The sequence below is a fragment of the Suncus etruscus genome, chromosome 14 (genome assembly GCF_024139225.1).
Source record: "Suncus etruscus isolate mSunEtr1 chromosome 14, mSunEtr1.pri.cur, whole genome shotgun sequence".
Lineage (NCBI taxonomy): Eukaryota > Metazoa > Chordata > Mammalia > Eulipotyphla > Soricidae > Suncus > Suncus etruscus.
Window position 1 is genome coordinate 91,780,324 of NC_064861.1, and position 17,742 is coordinate 91,798,065.

The 17,742-nt window shown below is 52.6% G+C and overlaps 1 protein-coding gene across 1 annotated transcript; it reads left to right on the forward strand.

Annotated features, from left to right (window-relative positions):
• Positions 1–205: 205 nt before the first annotated feature.
• ZSWIM9 (zinc finger SWIM-type containing 9) lies at positions 206–8,873 on the forward strand. The gene is made up of 4 exons (XM_049786511.1): positions 206–247; positions 1,335–1,619; positions 4,121–4,433; positions 6,334–8,873. Exons 2-4 carry the CDS (start codon positions 1,345–1,347, stop codon positions 8,494–8,496), a joined length of 2,751 nt encoding a protein of 916 aa, XP_049642468.1. The 5' UTR covers positions 206–247; positions 1,335–1,344; the 3' UTR covers positions 8,497–8,873.
• Positions 8,874–17,742: the final 8,869 nt, after the last annotated feature.

Genomic DNA, 17,742 nt, shown 5'->3' on the forward strand with positions numbered 1-17,742 from the left:
CCGAGCCCTTTCGCGGAGCACGCCGGTAGGCGGCTCGACGCGCGTTGGTCCCTCGGCCGGGATGAGCACGAGCTGGCGCGGGCCCGGGGGCTGACGGGTGCGGTGCCCCCGGTGGAAGCCGGCTGCGGCGCGAGGCACGACGGGAAGAGAGGCGGGAGGCCGCGCGGGGCATCCTGGGAGCAAGGGCCGTCCGGGCCGGGCCGCCGTGCGCGGGGCATTGTGGGAAGTGGACGCCGCTCCGGGGCGGGTAGGTGAGTAGGGAGGGGCGGGAAGGGTGCACATCTGGGGGAGGGGAGAGGCCACAGCTGGCTGGGGCGGCGGCGCCGGGAGGGGCCACGGCGGGCGGGGCCGAGCGGGACTGTGGGGGGGCTTGCAAGAGGCAGGGGAAGGAGGAGCTGGTTTGGGGTGATGAGGCCCATCCGAGAACCAGGGGGGCTTGTCTAGGACCAGTGTGCACATCTGGCGGTGCTTTAAACCCGCTAGGAAGGGGCTGCGTCTGGGGCTGGGTGTGCATCTGGGCAGGAGGGGGCGGGGATTTGGCGTGACACTTAGGAGCCCTTGGACACTCGTGGGGGGGACTCACACCTGTAGGCAAAAAAAGCGGGGTGCTGGACATGGAGAGTTGAACCTCCCTCTGGGACTGGGGCTTGGGGTGCCCCCCCTGGGAAGCAGAGCCAGCAGCTGCAACCTGTGAAGCGTGGCCCAGGTCACACCTGGCTGCAGACTGGAGAAGCGTCCTGGGGTTGTGGGGGGAGCAGCCACAGGTGGTGATGGCTGATTGCAGGCAGCCAGTGCTGGACTGGGGGGGCGGGCCTTGGCAGGAAGTGGAAGCTTGTAAAAGGGGGCATGGCTGGGTGGGGCGGAGAAAGGGGCTGGCTGGCCGGACCAACACACCCTAGCCCAGTATCCACAACTGAACTTAATTTAAGGATAGTATTGGGGGGGGGGGGCACACCCCACGGAACTAGGGAAGGCGAACCCATGCAGGGCCAGGGAGCCAACCCAGAACCTGGTGCATCTCCCACCTTGAAGTGTATTCCCTATATTGTGGGCCATGGGGACCCCTTCCACACTGTGACAGAAATCGGGAGCAGAATTGAACAGAGAGGTCAGGGTAACAAGCCCCGGTGGTGATCCCAGAAATAAATAAACAGGAGGTAAGAGGAGCCCCAAGATGGGAGTTCGTACAAAGTTAAAGGGTTGCACCCCATTGGGGGATCCTAGACAGCACCCAGCAGCAGAGGAGGGAGAGAGCCTTGACCAGGCAGGGGATGGTCCAGCTCTGCACACACCACCTTTTCTGTCTCCCACCTACCCCCTTGTCTTCCTTGCAGGCGCCCCAGGATGGAGCCCCCCGACCCCCCAGCTGGAACGGCAGCAGGCCAGGAGGAGCAGGAGCTGCGGGAACGCGCCTTCTTCTCATGGGCCGAGTTCAGCCGCTTCTTCGACGCCTGGTGCCAGCAGCGCCTGGCACTCTTCTTCGTCAAGAGCTCCATGCACCTGGCCCGTTGTCGTTGGGCCACCGCCCCACCCCTCTACACGCTCATCGACGTGCTCAAGTACAGCTATGTGCGCCTCGTGTGCAAGGACGTGCGCGCGCCCAGCAGGCCTGCCGTGGGGTGCGTGAGCCCGAGCTGCAGCCCGGCCAGGTGCTGGGGCAGGGGGAGAAGGAGTGGGGAGGAATTCTGGGTGGGTCCCGAGGACGCCCCCATACAGAGACTGGGAGAGTAGGAAGACTTGGAGATGCAGAGTTAAGCCAACCTGAGGGTTGGGTCTGGCTAGAAGAGAGGAAGGTTAAGGTGATCCTTGATCCCCACTTTTAGAAAAGTTCCAGAGACCAAAAGAGAGGTTGAAGCAACAGGGAGAATTTCCCCCCATGATAAAGAGGAAAACCAGGGGCCCAATAGCAATAGCGCAGTGGGAAGGGCATTTGCCTTGCACGCAGCCAACCTGGGTTTGACTCCCACCATCCCATATTGGCCCCAAGCCTGCCTTCATATAATGTTCCTGTAGTACTCCCAGGAGTAATCCCTACACACTACTGGGTGTGTCCCCAAACAAAACCCCCCAAATTCCATTCAATAAAGAGACAAGAGGGAAGATTTTCCTGAGCACAGAGGCTGGGTCCAAAATCCCTGCCCTTCTGGAACCTTCAGACTGGCTGGTTCCAACTGGTAGAAACAAGCTCTCGCCAAGCATTCCCTCTCTCCAACCATCATGCTACAAGTGGGAGATGCGGGAAGCCCTAGTGTGGTGTGGTCTCAGCCTTGGGTGGTCGAGTGGGGTTAAAGAGAGGGGCATTATAACTGGAAGGCCCATAGCAGACACAGTAGACTCTAGTGCTTGCTGGAAGCCCAGGCTCTGAGTTGGCATTTGTCTCCTTTGACTGGAACCTGGGTCCGAGTCATAAACTGCTTGAGCAGCTCCTCAGCGTGATCGCTGCGTGTTTAAACCCACAGCAGGACTTGGGACTGCTCTGCCAAATTGTATGGAGGAACTAAAACCCCAAATTCAAACAAACAAAATATCAGGGACTGGAGTGATAGCACAGCAGGGAAGGTGTTTGCCTTGCATTCAGCCAACTCAGGTTCTTTCTAGGGTATCCCATATGGTCCCCTGAGCCTGCCAGGAGTGATTTCTGAGCACAAAGCCAGGAGAAAGTAACCCCTTGAGTGCCACTGGGCACTATAGCAGTGAAATGTGGTGATGGGGGGGTTTGTTTATACTTCTCCATATGTGCTGTGTTGGCATTTAGTGCTCAGGATCCAGGGGTTCTTAACCACCTGCCAGGTCCCCAATAGTCTCTTACAAAGGCCAGCAAATTAGACCCTGGGGCCAAATCTAACCTGCAGCCCATCTTTGTCAATAAAGTTTTATTGGAACACAGCCATACCCCCTCGATTTGCAAATATTTGCCTACGGGAATGTATCAGAAGCCTAGCTCATTCACAAAAACCTGGGCCCATTCACAAAACTCAGGCTCATTCACAAAAATTCACACTTGAGAGAACAGATGAATCATTCCCAAGTGGTACAAGCCTCCAGCCCACAGAGCAAGAAGAGGGGCAAGGCTGAGTGCCAGCTCCCATTCAAGGAGCCCCCACAGCTAACAGCTCCCCAAGGTCTCCACGGCAAAGATGACTGCCTGTTTGTGGAACTTTCAAAAAAGGAAACACTTGAGTTTGGCTAGCTTCTCATCCTTTGGTGTCAGGCATGGAGGCACTTCCGGCATGTGTGGGTGGAAGTATTTGCTGCTGAGCATCACGTCTGTACTGACCCGGAAGTGATTGGTCTCTATTGGGCCCACTGATGGGGTTTCTGGACCACTTCTCGAGCCTTCCATTGGTTTTCCCTTGACACCTAATGTACTTTAGCATCTTCGTTGTTTTTTTTTTTTAAATGGGCTCAGGGACCCTGTGTCACAATGGGGCTCGAACCCGGGTTGAGTGCAGTGGCAGTCTCCAATCTGGTGTTGTTTTATGAGTGAGAATATTCTGAGTTTTATGCAGAATCAAAATAGTGCCTGAACTCAGGAGGTGATCTTTCTGAAAAGTGGGGCCAATTCAGGCAAAAACATTCACTCCAGATGGGAACGGGGGAGTGCCCTTACACACACCAGACTGTTTTCTAGAACTTTCCACCTGTCAACCTTCATGCGAGCACAAACCTAGGAAATAGGGATTAGGAGTGTAACTTCCCTTTAAGTGAGGGTGGAAACTGAGGTCACCAGGGCCTATACTCCCAGCTGGAAATCCAATTTAAATAACAATTGTGGGTTGGGGGGTTGGGAACCACACCCAGCGGTGCTCTAAGCTGACTCTGGCTCTGTGCTCAGGGATCACTGCTGGTGGGACTCCAAGGAGCTTCTGGGTGTTGGTGCTTTGAACCAGAGTCCACCGCCTGCAAAGCAAACACCCTCCCCACTGGGCCATCTACCAGCCCTTAAACAACCCAGAGAGAAAAAAGATGGAGAAAAAGTCCCCAAAGTGGGGGGGGGGAATCATGTGCTTTGCCTGTTTGGGGGTTATACACACCGTGATTACCCGGTACCCCATATAGAAAATCAAGACAAACAGGAAAGGGGATGTCCCCTAACGGGCGCGGGTCCTGTCCCCAGCAGACCTCCGCAGGCCGGCTGCCCAGCCTTCATCATCGTCAAGCTGAGCCCGCTGAAGGACCGCCTGGTCGTGACCGAGTGCCAGCTCACCCATTCGCACCCTGCCTGCCCACTGGAGTTCGCCTACTACTTCCGCCCGGGCCACCTGCTGGCCAATGCCTGCCTGCCCGTGCGCACCACCAACCGCATCTCCAAGCAGTTCGTGGCACCTGCCGACGTGCGTCGCCTGCTGGCCTACTGCAAGGGCCGCGACCACGGCGTGCTGGACGCGCTGCGTGTGCTGGAGGGACTCTTCCGCACCGACCCAGAGGCCAAGGTGGGCTGGGGGGGGGAGGCCTGGAGGGTCTGGGGGCAGGCGGGGAGTGTAAGGCCATGCCTACCAGCGGTCACCCCTGCTTGCCAATGTTGATTCTTCCTCCTGTGTGCATACATTCGCGCATGCATGCCGCATGCATGCCTTTTCCTTAGTATATGCATGCATTTATGCGTGGGTGCATTTATTCCTTCCATGCACACTCATGGCAGGGCATCCTTGAGTGGCCTTGGAGGGGGGGTCTTGGTCTGCAGAGGAACCCAAAGGAAAACTCGTATTTCATTATGAAGTGGCATTATGGCAGCGCTCTCTCTCTCTCTCTCTCTCTCTCTCTCTCTCTCTCTCTCTCTCTCTCTCTCTCTCTCTCTCACACACACACACACACACACACACACACACACACACACACACACACATCACACTCTGGCTGTCGCCTGCTGTGCAAAGATCCCTGTTGGGACTCTGGCAACTGTAGGGGGAGAGGGAGATGCCTGGGAGGCCTATTACAGGACATATTATAGGAGTTGTCCAGGGACATATTACAGGAGTTAAAGTGCTTGCATTGTATGCAGCCAGCTCAGGTTCCCCAAGTCCCTCCAGGAGTCATCCCTGAGCATTGCCTAGTATGGTCCAAACACCAAAACTTTTTTTTTTTTTTTTTAAGTTTCTGGGCCTGCACTCAGAAATCACTTCTGGCAGATTCAGGGGACACTATGGGATGCTGGGGATGGAACCAGGCTGGCCATGTACAAGGAAAATGTCCTCCCTGCTGTGCTATCGCTCTGGCCCCAACAGAACTTTTTTTTTGTTTTTTAATTTAAAGAGCTGCAAGGTAGCAGAATGGTTAGTGGGCATGCCTCACATGCAGGGTCCCTTCCTGGCACTCTGTGACCTCCCAGCATTGCCAGGAATAGCCTTGAAGGCCCCAGCACTATGGGGGTGTCCCGGGGATCCCCAGCACTGCAGGGTCCAAGACACGAATCTGCTCAGAACCACTGGCCCCATTGCCCAAAGCTGCCTGTGCACTGTTTAGATGCCCCCAGCTCAAATATTGGCCCGTATAACCCATGTCCCTGGTTTCAGCAGCAGCAGCTGGTGAATCTTTGTGTTCTGCTAGGGGAGGGTTTGTCCCTGGTTCCCCCCTACCACACTGTCAGTGCATGATCCCTGGGTGGTCCGCTGCTCCCCTCTGGGCTGCTGCTGATTGTCCCTTTGCTGAAGTGGCAGTATCTCCACAGGAACAGGAACTATGTTGGGGGGCACGGCTCTGTCCCAGATGTGCCCCCCACCCTGAGTCTAACCTGTTCTCCCCTCGAACATGGGAACATACCCTCTTCTCTTCACAGGGCAGACTTAGGCCATCTCACCTGCCACATTAGGGGGCACCCACAGGGGCCTCTTGCTGTCTTCTGGGGCTACTCCTGCCCTAAGAAAACTCCAAGCTATTGCCCCAGGTGAAGGTCAGCTCACTGGCTTCTGGAAGCCACATGGGGGCCCCCTTTTCCACCTAGGGGGTTCCATTTTTCCAGGCCTCCCTGTTTAACCCACACATATCCAAAATCGACACATGCATACATGCATGTATAGATGAATGGGAGAATGGGTGGACAGATGGATACATGGATAAATGGATGAATAGACGGATGGATGAAGGGCAGACAGATGGATGTACGGGTGGACAGACAGATCAATTGATGGAGAAATTGATGAACAGACAGATGAACAGATGAATGGGTGGATGGACAGGAGGGTTGAATGGATGGAGTGGGTGGATGGGTGGATGGGTGGACAGATGGACGAACTGATAGATGGGTCCGTGGCTGCCCTGACAGGGAGGACTGGACTGGACCCTCTGACATCCTTCCCCACCTCCTCCTCTGTCTCCCTCTCCGCCCCGCTGCAGGTCAAGCTGGTGTTTGTGGAGGACCAGGCGGTGGTGGAGACAGTTTTCTTTCTGACGTCCCGCACCCGGGCGCTGCTGCGGCGCTTCTCGCTCATGCTCCTGGTGGACCGGCTGCCGGGGCTGCAGGGCGCGCTGGACATGCTAGCCGTGCTGTGTGTGGACAGCGCGGGCCGAGCGCGCCAGGCGGCCTGCTGCGTGGCACGCCCGGGCACACCCAGCCTGTTGCGCTTTGCGCTGGCCTCGCTGCTGCAGAGCGCACCCGAGGTTAAGGGCCGAGTACGCTGCCTGACAGCTGGCCCAGAGGTGGCGGCGCAGCTGCCTGCCGTGCGCCAGCTGCTCCCCAGGGCGCGGGTGCAGATCTGCCGAGCGCAGGGCCTGGAGACGCTGTTCAGCAAAGCGCAGGAGCTGGGGGGCGCGGGCCGCGAGGACCCGGGGCTGTGGCCGCGCCTGTGTCGTCTGGTCGGAGCCACGTCGCCCACCGCCTACGCCGAAGCCCTGGACGAGCTGCGGGCGCATGGCCCCGCCGCCTTCGTCGACTACTTCGAGCGCAACTGGGCTCCTCGCCGGGATATGTGGGTGCGTTTCAGCGCCTTCGAGGCGGCCCAAGACCTGGACGCGTGTGCCCTGGTGCGCAGCCACCGCAGGCGCCTCCTGCGCCATCTGAGCCCATCGCGGGGCGTCGCGCAATGCCTCCGGGACCTGGTGGCCATGCAGTGGGCTGATGCGGCCTGCGAGGCAGAACCCGACACCCCCGAGGGCGGGACGGCGAGGAGCAGCGCTCAGGTGGACCAGGAGAGTGCGAAAGCCTTGGAAGCGGGGACCTGGGGAGGGGTCCCCAAGGAAAGAACCGTTTGGCTACAGTCCCCGTTGGAGAAGGAGCGGGCCAGGGGACTGGAGAGCCGGGACTGGACAGGAGCTCGGCCAGAGAGTAACCAGGAGAGAGGGTGGGCCCTCCGAGACTGGAGAGGGGGCGCGGCTGAACCCCTAAAGGTGCGGGCGCTGGAAGGGCGCCCATGGAAGGCTGGCCAACAGGAGAATGCACACTGGAGAGCCCCCGAGGTCAGAGACTGGAGGGGGCCCCCGTGGGAACGCGACAAAGGGTGGAACCAGGACGGGGTGCCGTGGCATGTGAGTCCCCAGCCAGAAGCGCAGGACCCGAAGGGCTTGGAGGCCTTCGCCCTGAGGACAGTGCCCTCGAAGGAGCACAGGACGCGGGGACCGGACACCACAGAGCGGAGGGCCACCACTGCAGGCTGCTTGGAGAGGCCCAGGGGAGTTGAAGGGACCCCTTGGAGTGGCCCCCAGGTGCTTGAGAACCGGGCGAGTGAACCGAGCCCCCGAGACTGGCCGGGGGCGCAGCTGGAAGCTGGCCAGGGAAGAGGCCTAGAGGCCAAACTTTGGCAAGGGCGCCCGCAGGCGCAGAGTCCTGATCTGTTGTTGGAAAACGGAGACCCGTGGCACCCCCGCTGGCGAGAAGAGAGGCAGAGGACAGCAGAGAAGGGCGAAGAGAGAGGCGTGAAGTTGGGACTCCCAAAGAAGGGTCTGGAGGACGTGATGCTGGTTCAGCTGGGGGATTCGCGGGGAGCTACCGGCCTAGCCAATGGTGAGGCGCGGGGAGTCCAGTCTGGAGACCCCGCAGGGAGAGGCCGGCCAGAGGCAGCAGAGTGGGCAGACCCAGGAGCGCGGGGTGCTGGCCCTGCAGCGGGGAGTGGATCCCCAGAGGTGGAACCCATCTGTGCCACCACTAGCCGCACCTATACGGACTCAGCAGCATCCACTAGGCCCGATAGAGCGGATAGACCGAGCCATCGTGAGCACCAGCGTCCTTGCTGGGCCCCCGAGGAGCGTGGGCTGGACTGGGAGCCACTGGCCAAATTCCGGGCGGCCTGCGGGCCCGAGCTGGCCGAGCTGGTGGCGGAGGAACTGGCCTTTGCTAGGCTCCACGGAACGCGGGGCTTCCGCTGGACCGGAGTCGGCTTCGCGCTGCAGGATGGCACCTCGGACTTCATCCTGGACCGCGCGCTGACCCGCTGCAGCTGCTCCATCCACGCTGCCCGCCGCCTGCCCTGTCGCCACGTCTTTGCCGCGCGCCTGCTCACAGGGAGTGCCCTGTTTCACGTGGACCTGCTCAGGGACTGCTGGGGACGGGCCCCGGAAACTTGAGTATACCGCACCTGCCATCCACCGCCCTCCTCCGGGAGGGGGGTCTCTGATCCCAAAGATAACAAAGGGGCTGGGGCCCAGGCAGTAGCTCCCCTTACTGTTGCCAAGCCCCCTTTCACACCTTGACCCTCCTATTTTAGCTTCTGGGGAAGCCATTGGCAGTGGTTTGTGGGGAGGGGAGCCACATAGACAAGGCGGACAGGAAATAGGGCTGGGAAGGGGACATGGGTTGGGCGTGGCAAAGCCAAGAAAGTTGGGGAGCAAGAAACCCAAAGATGAGAGGGAGGGGAGGGGCATGAAGGAAAGAAGTGAAGAACAGGGCCAGGAGACGTAGGTCAGCGAGGAGGGCGCTTGCTTTGCGAGCAGCCGACCTGGATTCTATCTATCCCTGGCGTCCTATACAGTCCTTGAGCCTTGCCAGGAGTGATCCCTGAGTGCAGAGCCAAGAGTAAGCCCTGAGCATCACTGGTGCACCCCCTCCCCCAAAAAAGGCAAAAAAGAAAAACTAGGGTGGGAGGAGACACAGAAGAGAAAGGGGTCACCAGAGCCAGGCTCCCCAGGGTGAAAGAACAGTACAAGGAAACATTTGGGGTTTCCTCTCAGACCTGGGGTTTTGGGGTTCCTGTAACTCCTGGTTGCTAGTTCCTTAACAAAGTGGGGACCCCCACCCGCACTGTAGTGGGACTGGCCAGACACATGGTTGTTCTTCAAGATGGGAATAAAAGCGCGCTATTTTGGTTTCTGTGCCCAGTTCTTGGCTTCCGGTTCACAGCCATGCTCCGTGCTGTGCTGTGCGACAGTGAAACTATTGCCAGCTCCTGGACTGGCCCAGTAGAGAGGGAACAAGGGATTCTCTCCCTGAGTTTTGCCCCCAAATGCCCAGTCTGTCCATCAAGGCAGTCCAGCCAGGAAGGGGCTCTAAAGAGACGCATGTGAGGGATGGAAGGACAGTGCAGGGTGCTTGCTTTGTGTGTGGCAGTAACAGCTGCGACCCTAGTTCAATTCCCCAGCACCCCGTGTTGTCCCCAGGTAACCAACAGGGGTCGCTCCTGAGCACGGAGCCATCATTGGCCCAAGAACTTCCCTGGGGCAGAGATTGAAGCCCAAGAACTTCCCTGGGGCAGAGATCGAAGCCCAAGAACTTCCCTGGGGCAGAGATCGAAGCCGCACTGAGGATGAGAATGGCAGCAGCTGGAGGCATTTGCCCAGGATTGGAGCTGGTTGATGGACCTCAGGCAATTTAAGTGGGATTTGGGGGAGCAGGGGCTTGCTGTTGGCCCCTCTCACTGCAGAGGGGAAGAAATCCAAGTCAGAGGAGCCCAGTGTGTCTCAAAAAATGTAGATAGAAGGCACCAGCCACCCCTATACGCACACCCTTGTAGTTGGATTCAGTAGGGACATTCTAGAATGTTCTCCCAGTGAAAGTCTAGAATGTTCCCCAATACAATGCTATGATTGAGCTGACACCCTGATTGGGGGAGGGTCATGCATGAATCCCCATCTCTAACAATATTAGGAACCATGGTGCCTAAGATTTTTTTAAAAGGGGGGCAGAAAGATAGTTCGGTGGGTAGGGCATTTGCCTTACACATAGCCCACTTACCTGGCATCCCATATGGCCTCCTGAGCACCACCAGAGGACCATGCCTGAGTGCAGAGCCAGGAGACAGCCCGCGTAAGTTAGATGTGACCCCAAACCCAAAATAGAATAAAACAGAACATTAAAAACATTTTTTAATTTTTATTTTATTGAAACAGTTGTGATCAACAGAATCCTTCATAGTTGAATTTCAGATATACAATGAGTCAGGGTCCTTCCCACCATTAGTGTCAATGCCCCAGAGTGCATCCTATAGCACCACCTTTTGTCCCCTGGCCTGCCAGTATAATGGGTCCCTTTAAGATTAGATTGTTAAAATAAGTTTAGGTTCCTTGATTCTGTTATTGTTGACTTTAGCTTGGATATTTAGTTCTGTCCTTATTTATTTCCCCACCAATGCATTTGAGACCATTAAATATATATATTTAATATATTAAATTAAATTTGAATTAAATATATAGTATAGTATATAGTTATTATATATATTGTTGTTAAACAAAGTGCAAACCAGAGACTCATGTAAAGTGCAGGCAGCGCTTAGCCTTCTGGGAACTGTAGTTTTCTGGTGCAGACTCCAGTGGCCTATGGGAGGGAGCAGTGGGAGAGGACCACAGTTACTGATGCTGCTAATCATGGTCGCCATAGCAACAGGGCGGCATGATGAAGTGCAGCCTCCCTGCTGGCTTTTCTCCCGTTTTCAGTCTTGCATCTTAACGTCCTTGGGGTGCCACATGAGGCGGTGTGCACGCACACTTGTGCAAATATCTGACCTTGTGTGTTTGCCTTTGGCTACTCTCTGAGCTCGAATCCGAGTCATGAAATATATCACTGAGGTTTGGAGGGGGGGAAGCTGCTGCGATATGAAAACAGAATCGGAGGAGCAAGAGAATGGAGTGAGGGGCACTTACCTTCACGTGATCGATCCTGGTTCGATCCCTGGCATCCCATAGAAGTCCCTGTAGCATGGCTAGGAGCGATTCCTGAGTGCAGCAGGAATCAGAGTAACCCCTGAGCATCACTGAGTATAGGCAAAATAAAATAAATTAATAAAAATAAAATAAAATAATTAATTTAATTTAATTAAATAAAAAACAAAACTGCTTGGGCAAGAGAGACAGGACAGCAGGTAAGGGATTGCCTTGCAAGCAGCCAAGCTAGGTTTGATCCCCAGCATCCCATATGGACCCCTGAGCACTGCCAGGAGTGACCCCTGAGCAACACCAAATGTGACTCAAAGGAAAGAAAGAAACAACAAAGACAACAACAAAAAACTGTTTAGTTTAGTGCTGGCATCTAAATGCCTACTTTCCTTTCTTCCTCTGTGACCCATTGACTGAACCATGTCAATGTTTCTTCCCAGATTCATCAACACCACCCCCAAATTTGGCTGTCAAGCAAAACTACAAAAGGTCTTGTTAGCAGACCCGTAGCAGCAGGTAGCCTGTGTGGGTTATGTACATGACTGAGTGGGCATCTAAGACTCTGGACTCTCCTCTCTAACTGCCCAGTCTCCTCATAATTCTAGCTTTGTTCACCCCCAAGTCCAGGAGCCCAGATGGGTTCTCTATAAATAGCGAGGGAATGAGTTGTATAAGCCCCTTTGTGATTTGATTATAGTTTGGACTGGATGATCACATTCATGCTGAAATATATAGTTCCAATGTCTCGGGCTATTGTGCCCCCCCACAAAGTGCCTGTGAACCACCACCAGGTCCCTATGTCACCTTTGTTCCATCATCATTATTTTCTCATCCCCACCCCCGCAGGTTTTGGTCATCAATGTCATCCAAGGTCAACTGAGCCTGTCTTTTGCCTCGTTCTGTCTGTAAGTTCTGAAGAGGAGTGAGATCATTTTAAAAAAGTTATTTTTAATTTTATTAAATAAATAAATGCACTACATTAATTTTAATAAATTAATTTATTAACAATCAATAATACTAATAATCATTAATTTATTGATTTAACAATTAATTAGCTTAATTAACAAATTAAATTTATTCAATAAATGATATATTTATTTGAGCACTATGATTACAAATAAAAATATAATGTATTTTTATTATATTTTTATTTAAAATATTTTTTATTTCTATTTACATAATATAGTTATTTAAGCACCATGATTACAAACATATTTGTAGTTGGGTTTCAGTTATAAAAAAGAGCACCCCCCTTCACCAGTGCAACGTTCCCACCACCAATGCCCCCCATCACCCTCCTCCCCCACCCCCTGCCTGTATTTTAGACAGGCATTCTATTTCTCTCAGAGTGAGATCATTTGATATTTGGCTTTTGTTTCACTGACTCCCTTCTCCCCTCCACTTCCATCCATGCAAAAGGCCTGAATTGCGTCATTTTATTAAAAAAAAACTTAATTAAATCACCTTGAGATAGAAAACGTGGTTAAAGAGTGAGTCAGTCATACAATGTTCCCAATGCCCATCCCTTCAGGAGTGTTCATTTCCTGCTACCCAAACCCCAATTTCCCTTCCATTCACCCTCAGGATGCTTTATGAAGGATACTTTTCTTCTCTCTTGTACCCTCGCTCACTCGTCCAATTTCCCTTCCATTCACCCTCAGGATGCTTTATGAAGGATACTTTTCTTCTCTCTTGTACCCTCGCTCACTCATTCGTGTGTGTCTGTCTTCTTTTTTCCTTCTAGGTGCCATAGCTTGCAATACAGTCATTTAAAAATTAGAATTCCTTCCTTCTTCTCAGTGGTCCCTGGTGTTCCAGCTCAAACTCTGTCCTTTCACCCCTCAGTATGCACTTTGTTTTTTTTTTGGGGGGGGTGTTGCTTTTGTTTTTGTTTTTGAGCCACACTTATTGATGCTCAGGGGTTACTCCTGGCTATGCGCTCAGAAATTGATTGCTCCTGGCTTGGGGGACTATTTATGATGCCAGGGAATCGAACCTCGGTTAGTCCTAGATGCCTAGATGCCTTACAGTTTGTGCCACCACTCCAGCCCCTCAATACACACTTTGGCTTCCACAGTCTACTCAGAACCGGCTGTGGGTCTCAGTCCTGTGAAGTACCAGGTGCTTCAGGCTTTTAGAATGTGTGTGTGTGTGTGTGTGTGTGTGTGTGTGTGTGTGTGTGTCAGCAGGGAGATGCCAAGCAGTGGAATTATTGGATTTTCTGGACATTCTGTTCTTCCGAGAAATCTCTAAAGTGCTTTCTATAGGCACTGGTCCAAGTTGGCTTCACCCCAACAGTGGATGAGGTAGTTTTTTCAGCACAGTCCCAACACTGGCTCCAGTCTTCTTCCTTTATTTTTTTTTTCATTTTTGGGCCACACCTGGCAGTGCTCAGGGCTTACTCCTGGCTCTGTGCTCCTAAATCACTCCTAGTAGGCCCTAGGACCATTTGGGGTGCCGGGGATCAAATCTCAATCAGCTGCTTGAACGGCAAATGTCCTACCCACTGTGTTATTGCTCCAGCCCCCTGGTTACAATCTTTTTGATATTCATGTATATGATCTTTGCTTGGGGTAGTTGTGGTTGTTATTTTGGCTTGGGGCCACTCACAGTTATAGCAGGGCTCACTCCTAACTCTGGACTCAGGAATATACTCATGGCAGTGCTCAGAAAACCCTATAAGATGCCAGGGATCAAATCCAGGTCCGTTGCATGCAATACAAGAGTTCTCCCCACTGCACTATAGTCCAGGCTTGTGTATATACTCTTTTTCTTCTTGTGTGCATATACTCTTTTTTTTTTTTTTTTTTGGTTTTTGGGCCACACCCGGTGATGCTCAGAGGTTACTCCTGGCTATGCGCTCAGAAGTCGCTCCTGGCTTGGGGGATCATATGGGAAACCGGGGGATTGAACCACGGTCCATCCAAGGCTAGCACAGGCAAGGCAGGCACCTTACCTCTAGCGCCACCGCCCGGCCCCAATGTGCATATACTCTTAAAAAGAACCCTCCAACTTATCTTTATTGGGGGGGGGTGTAATGGGTTTGGGTCACTACTCAGGGTTTACTCCTGCCTCTGTGCTCAAGGATTACTTCCTGAGTTCAGGGATCACTCCTGGCAGGGCTCAGGGAACCATATGGGATGCCAGGAAGCAAATCCAGGTCAGCAGTGTGCAAGGCTAGAACATTATCACCTCTTGGCCAGCCTTATTTTCAATGTTCCAAGCAGGTCAAAAGCACCAGCAGAATCCAGGCGGCTGCTTAATGGCTCTGCTTATGCTCACTGCAGCCCTCACCTACGAGGGGGGAGTCAAATACATGGAAAAGAAAAGAATTCCTTTTCTTGGGGTGGAGTGGTGGCACAGCAGTAGGGCGTTTGCCTTGCGTACAGCTGACCCAGGAAGGATCTGGGTTTGACCCCTATTCTCTGTAGCCACCACATTTCAACAAATCAAGACATACACACACACACACACACACACACACACACACACACACACACTCACTCACTCACTCACTCACTCACTTACAACGATCCAGAATATCACACAGTGCTCAAACAAATAGGGACGTATTCTCTTTTCCTTCTTGCCTTTCTGCCTCTCTGCTGGTGCCCCAGATCCCCTAGACACTACCTGTCTACTCCAGATTTTAATTTTCTGAGGGTGTTTTTTTTGGGGGGTGAGGGGTGTTACACTTAACATCGCTCAGGATTTGCTCCTGGTTCTCACTCTGGGATCATTCCTGGCAAGGCTTGCAGGAGCTTATGTGGAGCTGGGGTTCGAATCCAGGTCAGCATCGTGCAAGGCAAGACACCTTCTTCTCTGCCTGCCTGCTCCTTCTCGTATTATTTCTTTCCAGAAACTTCTCAACAGGCATGTAAATGACCAGTGACTTAATGAATTAAATACAACCACAGGTTAGAGAAAGGTTGAGAACGGGCCACCTGCGTGCTGGCATGGAAGATGGGACAGCGCTAATCTAATAAATGATCTTGGACAGTTGGGGTGATAATGCCCTGGTGGTGAGGGGTTGATGTAGCAGCTCAGAGTCCATATCTACTGCCAACTAAGATACCGCGATTATAGGATTAAATAAGAATTAAGAATCGGGGACCGGAGAGATAGCATGGAGGTAGAGTGTTTGTCTTGCATGCAGAAGGACGGTGGTTCGAATCCCGGCATCCCACATAGTCCCCAGAGCCTGCCAGGGGCGATTTCTGAGCGTCGAGCCAGGAGGAACCCCTGAGCGCTGCGAGGTGTGATCCAAAAACCAAAACCAAAAATAAACAAAAAAGAATCAAAGGCTTCAATTCTTTGTCTTGTAATTACCTTTATCAGCCGCAAGGGGGAGGCGTTGTCTCACTCACCGTGGAAAATTCCGGGAACAAATCCGCCTGATGCAGCATCTCACAGCTGTTACTGGAGCAAGTGAGGATTCCAGAGCAGACTTGAGACAGAGATGGGGGTGTCAGGAGAGCAATGAGGGGAAGGAGTTGGGGGAAACAAGGCTGAGGAACTGGAGGTAGAACGGGCTTGAGGTGTTCAAGGGGGACTTGGAAGGCTGGACAATAGCACCTCGGGGAAGGCGTTTGCCTTGTACTGGTCCAAGATAGGTTGGATCCCCAGCACCACATAGGGTCACCGGAGCCTGCCTGGAGTGATTTGCAAGGTCTGAGGAATTCATTGTGGTTGCCGATCCTTCCTCTTCCAGGACTTGTATACCCTCACTTGTAAGAACGATGTCATAATACATTCTGTACAGGGCTGGAGTGATAGCACAGGAGAGAGGGCGCTTGCCTTGCATGCAGTCAGCTCGGGTTCAATCTCCATAGGGTCCTCGGGAACACCACCAGGAGGGAGCACCGAGCCAGAAGTAAGCCCCTGAGGGCTGCCAGGTGTGGTCAAAAAACAAACAAAAGGAACAAAAACAACAAAAACACATAAAAGAGAAAATCAGAGGGTCTAATGAAAGGTTTGTGGCTGCAATTATCAGAACTTTGTGAAACACTTGAGTGTTTTTGTGGGATTTTCTTTTCTTTTATTTTTTTAGTTTATTGCTTGTTTGGGAGCCACACTCAGCAAAAGTGCTCAGGGATCACTTCCGGTGGGGTTCGAGACTATAAGATACTGAGAATCGAACCTGGGTGAGTTTGCATGCCAGGCAAGGACACATGTTGCTGGACGACCCCTCTGGCCCAACACTTGAAATCCATGAAGAGAGAAATATGCATCTCTGGAGTTTTCTTATTTCATACTAAGCTCCTGAATTCAAGTGAGGATCAGCCTATTCATGAGCATGGAACACATCAAATCATACTTTGAAATGCATCTTTATCTGTTAGGTATCCTTGAATGTAACGGTGTGGGGAGGAAATCAAACAAATAGGATTTTAGTTGACTAGAAGCCAGCACCAGTTATGCCTGGTTAAAATTCAATTAAATTCAAGCACACAATTAAATAATGACAGATACCCCAGATCTTACACTAGGGCTAAAACATCACAAATAAAATGAAGTAGGGGCTGGAATGACACAGTAGGGAAGGGCACTGGTCTTGCATGCGGTCAACTTGGGCTCAATCTCCAGCATCCCATACGGTCCCCTGAGCACCACCAGGAGTGATCTTGAGTACAGCTGGGTGTGGTCTAAATTTTAAAATATTATGGCAAATTTTATATAAGCTATAAAAATAACATGGCTTTTGTTCCCTCAGATTGATCCTTATGAAGACGCTGTTGTTACAGGATGAATTCATGGGGGTCAGATCAGTCATGGAGAGGAGATGGTTCTAACCTTGGGGAGGCATGACCAAAAGTAAGAAATCATTTTATTGTTTCTCAGCAGGACGAAGGGGCAGATGGTGGGGTAGCAGGATGAAATGCTCCCACAAATCCTCTCCAGTCTCAGATTCTTGTCAGCGCTAAAGGTCAGATACAAAATGAAACAGCTGTCTGTGCAGTAGAAGAAGACGAAGCAGCTGACCAGCATGACAATACTCTGGGTGGCTCTAACCTCGGGAGAGGACGGGGAGGACAGATGGGTGCTGATCACGTGCCGGATCCTCTGGTGGTGTTGATAGAGGAGAATCACATGTAGAGGCTGGACCCAATCATGAGCAACATAAAGACCACATCCTGGATCACTGTGACACTTAGAAACACCACAGAAGTGGAAAGTCCACAATACTCACTTTGACAGTAAATTTGGTTATAGCCTAATGCGACAGTAGTGACATTCCTGGACACATAAAAGTTAGTGATGATGATAGTGTAGACCAGCATGTTGACCATCCCAAAGGCCAACAAAGAAGAAAGAAGGGCCTGGGTGAGTTGAGGTCTAAGCCTTGTCCATTTGAAGTGGCTGGGACTAATGGTGACGGCTTGAAATACACTGAGGAATGAGGTGGTGGTGATAGAGAGACCCCGGGTCACCCGGAATATATACATCATTGCCTTGCAGCCACCATCATCTAGGAAATGTTTTCTTCCAAAAGATGACATGACATCTGGGATCAACCTGAATGTGATGGTCAAGACATTGACCAAGGTCAGCTTCATGAAGATTGAGGCCACAGATTTAGTTAGGTGTGACTTGCTGAAACATGTGAACCAACATGACATGAAGACAAGCAAGTTCCCCAAGTACCCAATACACAGCTGAAATATGAGGAATTACCCCCAAATCACATCTGCTGAGAACACTGACTTCATCATACTTTCAGGTCTC

Bases quoted from the DNA above. Each gene is read 5' to 3' on its own strand.
- ZSWIM9 (XM_049786511.1), top strand. From the start codon at position 1,345: ATGGAGCCCCCCGACCCCCCAGCTGGAACGGCAGCAGGCCAGGAGGAG. The intron at 1,620-4,120 runs GTGCGTGAGCCC...TGTCCCCAGCAG, and splicing joins CCCAGCAGGCCTGCCGTGGG to ACCTCCGCAGGCCGGCTGCC. The intron at 4,434-6,333 runs GTGGGCTGGGGG...GCCCCGCTGCAG, and splicing joins GCACCGACCCAGAGGCCAAG to GTCAAGCTGGTGTTTGTGGA.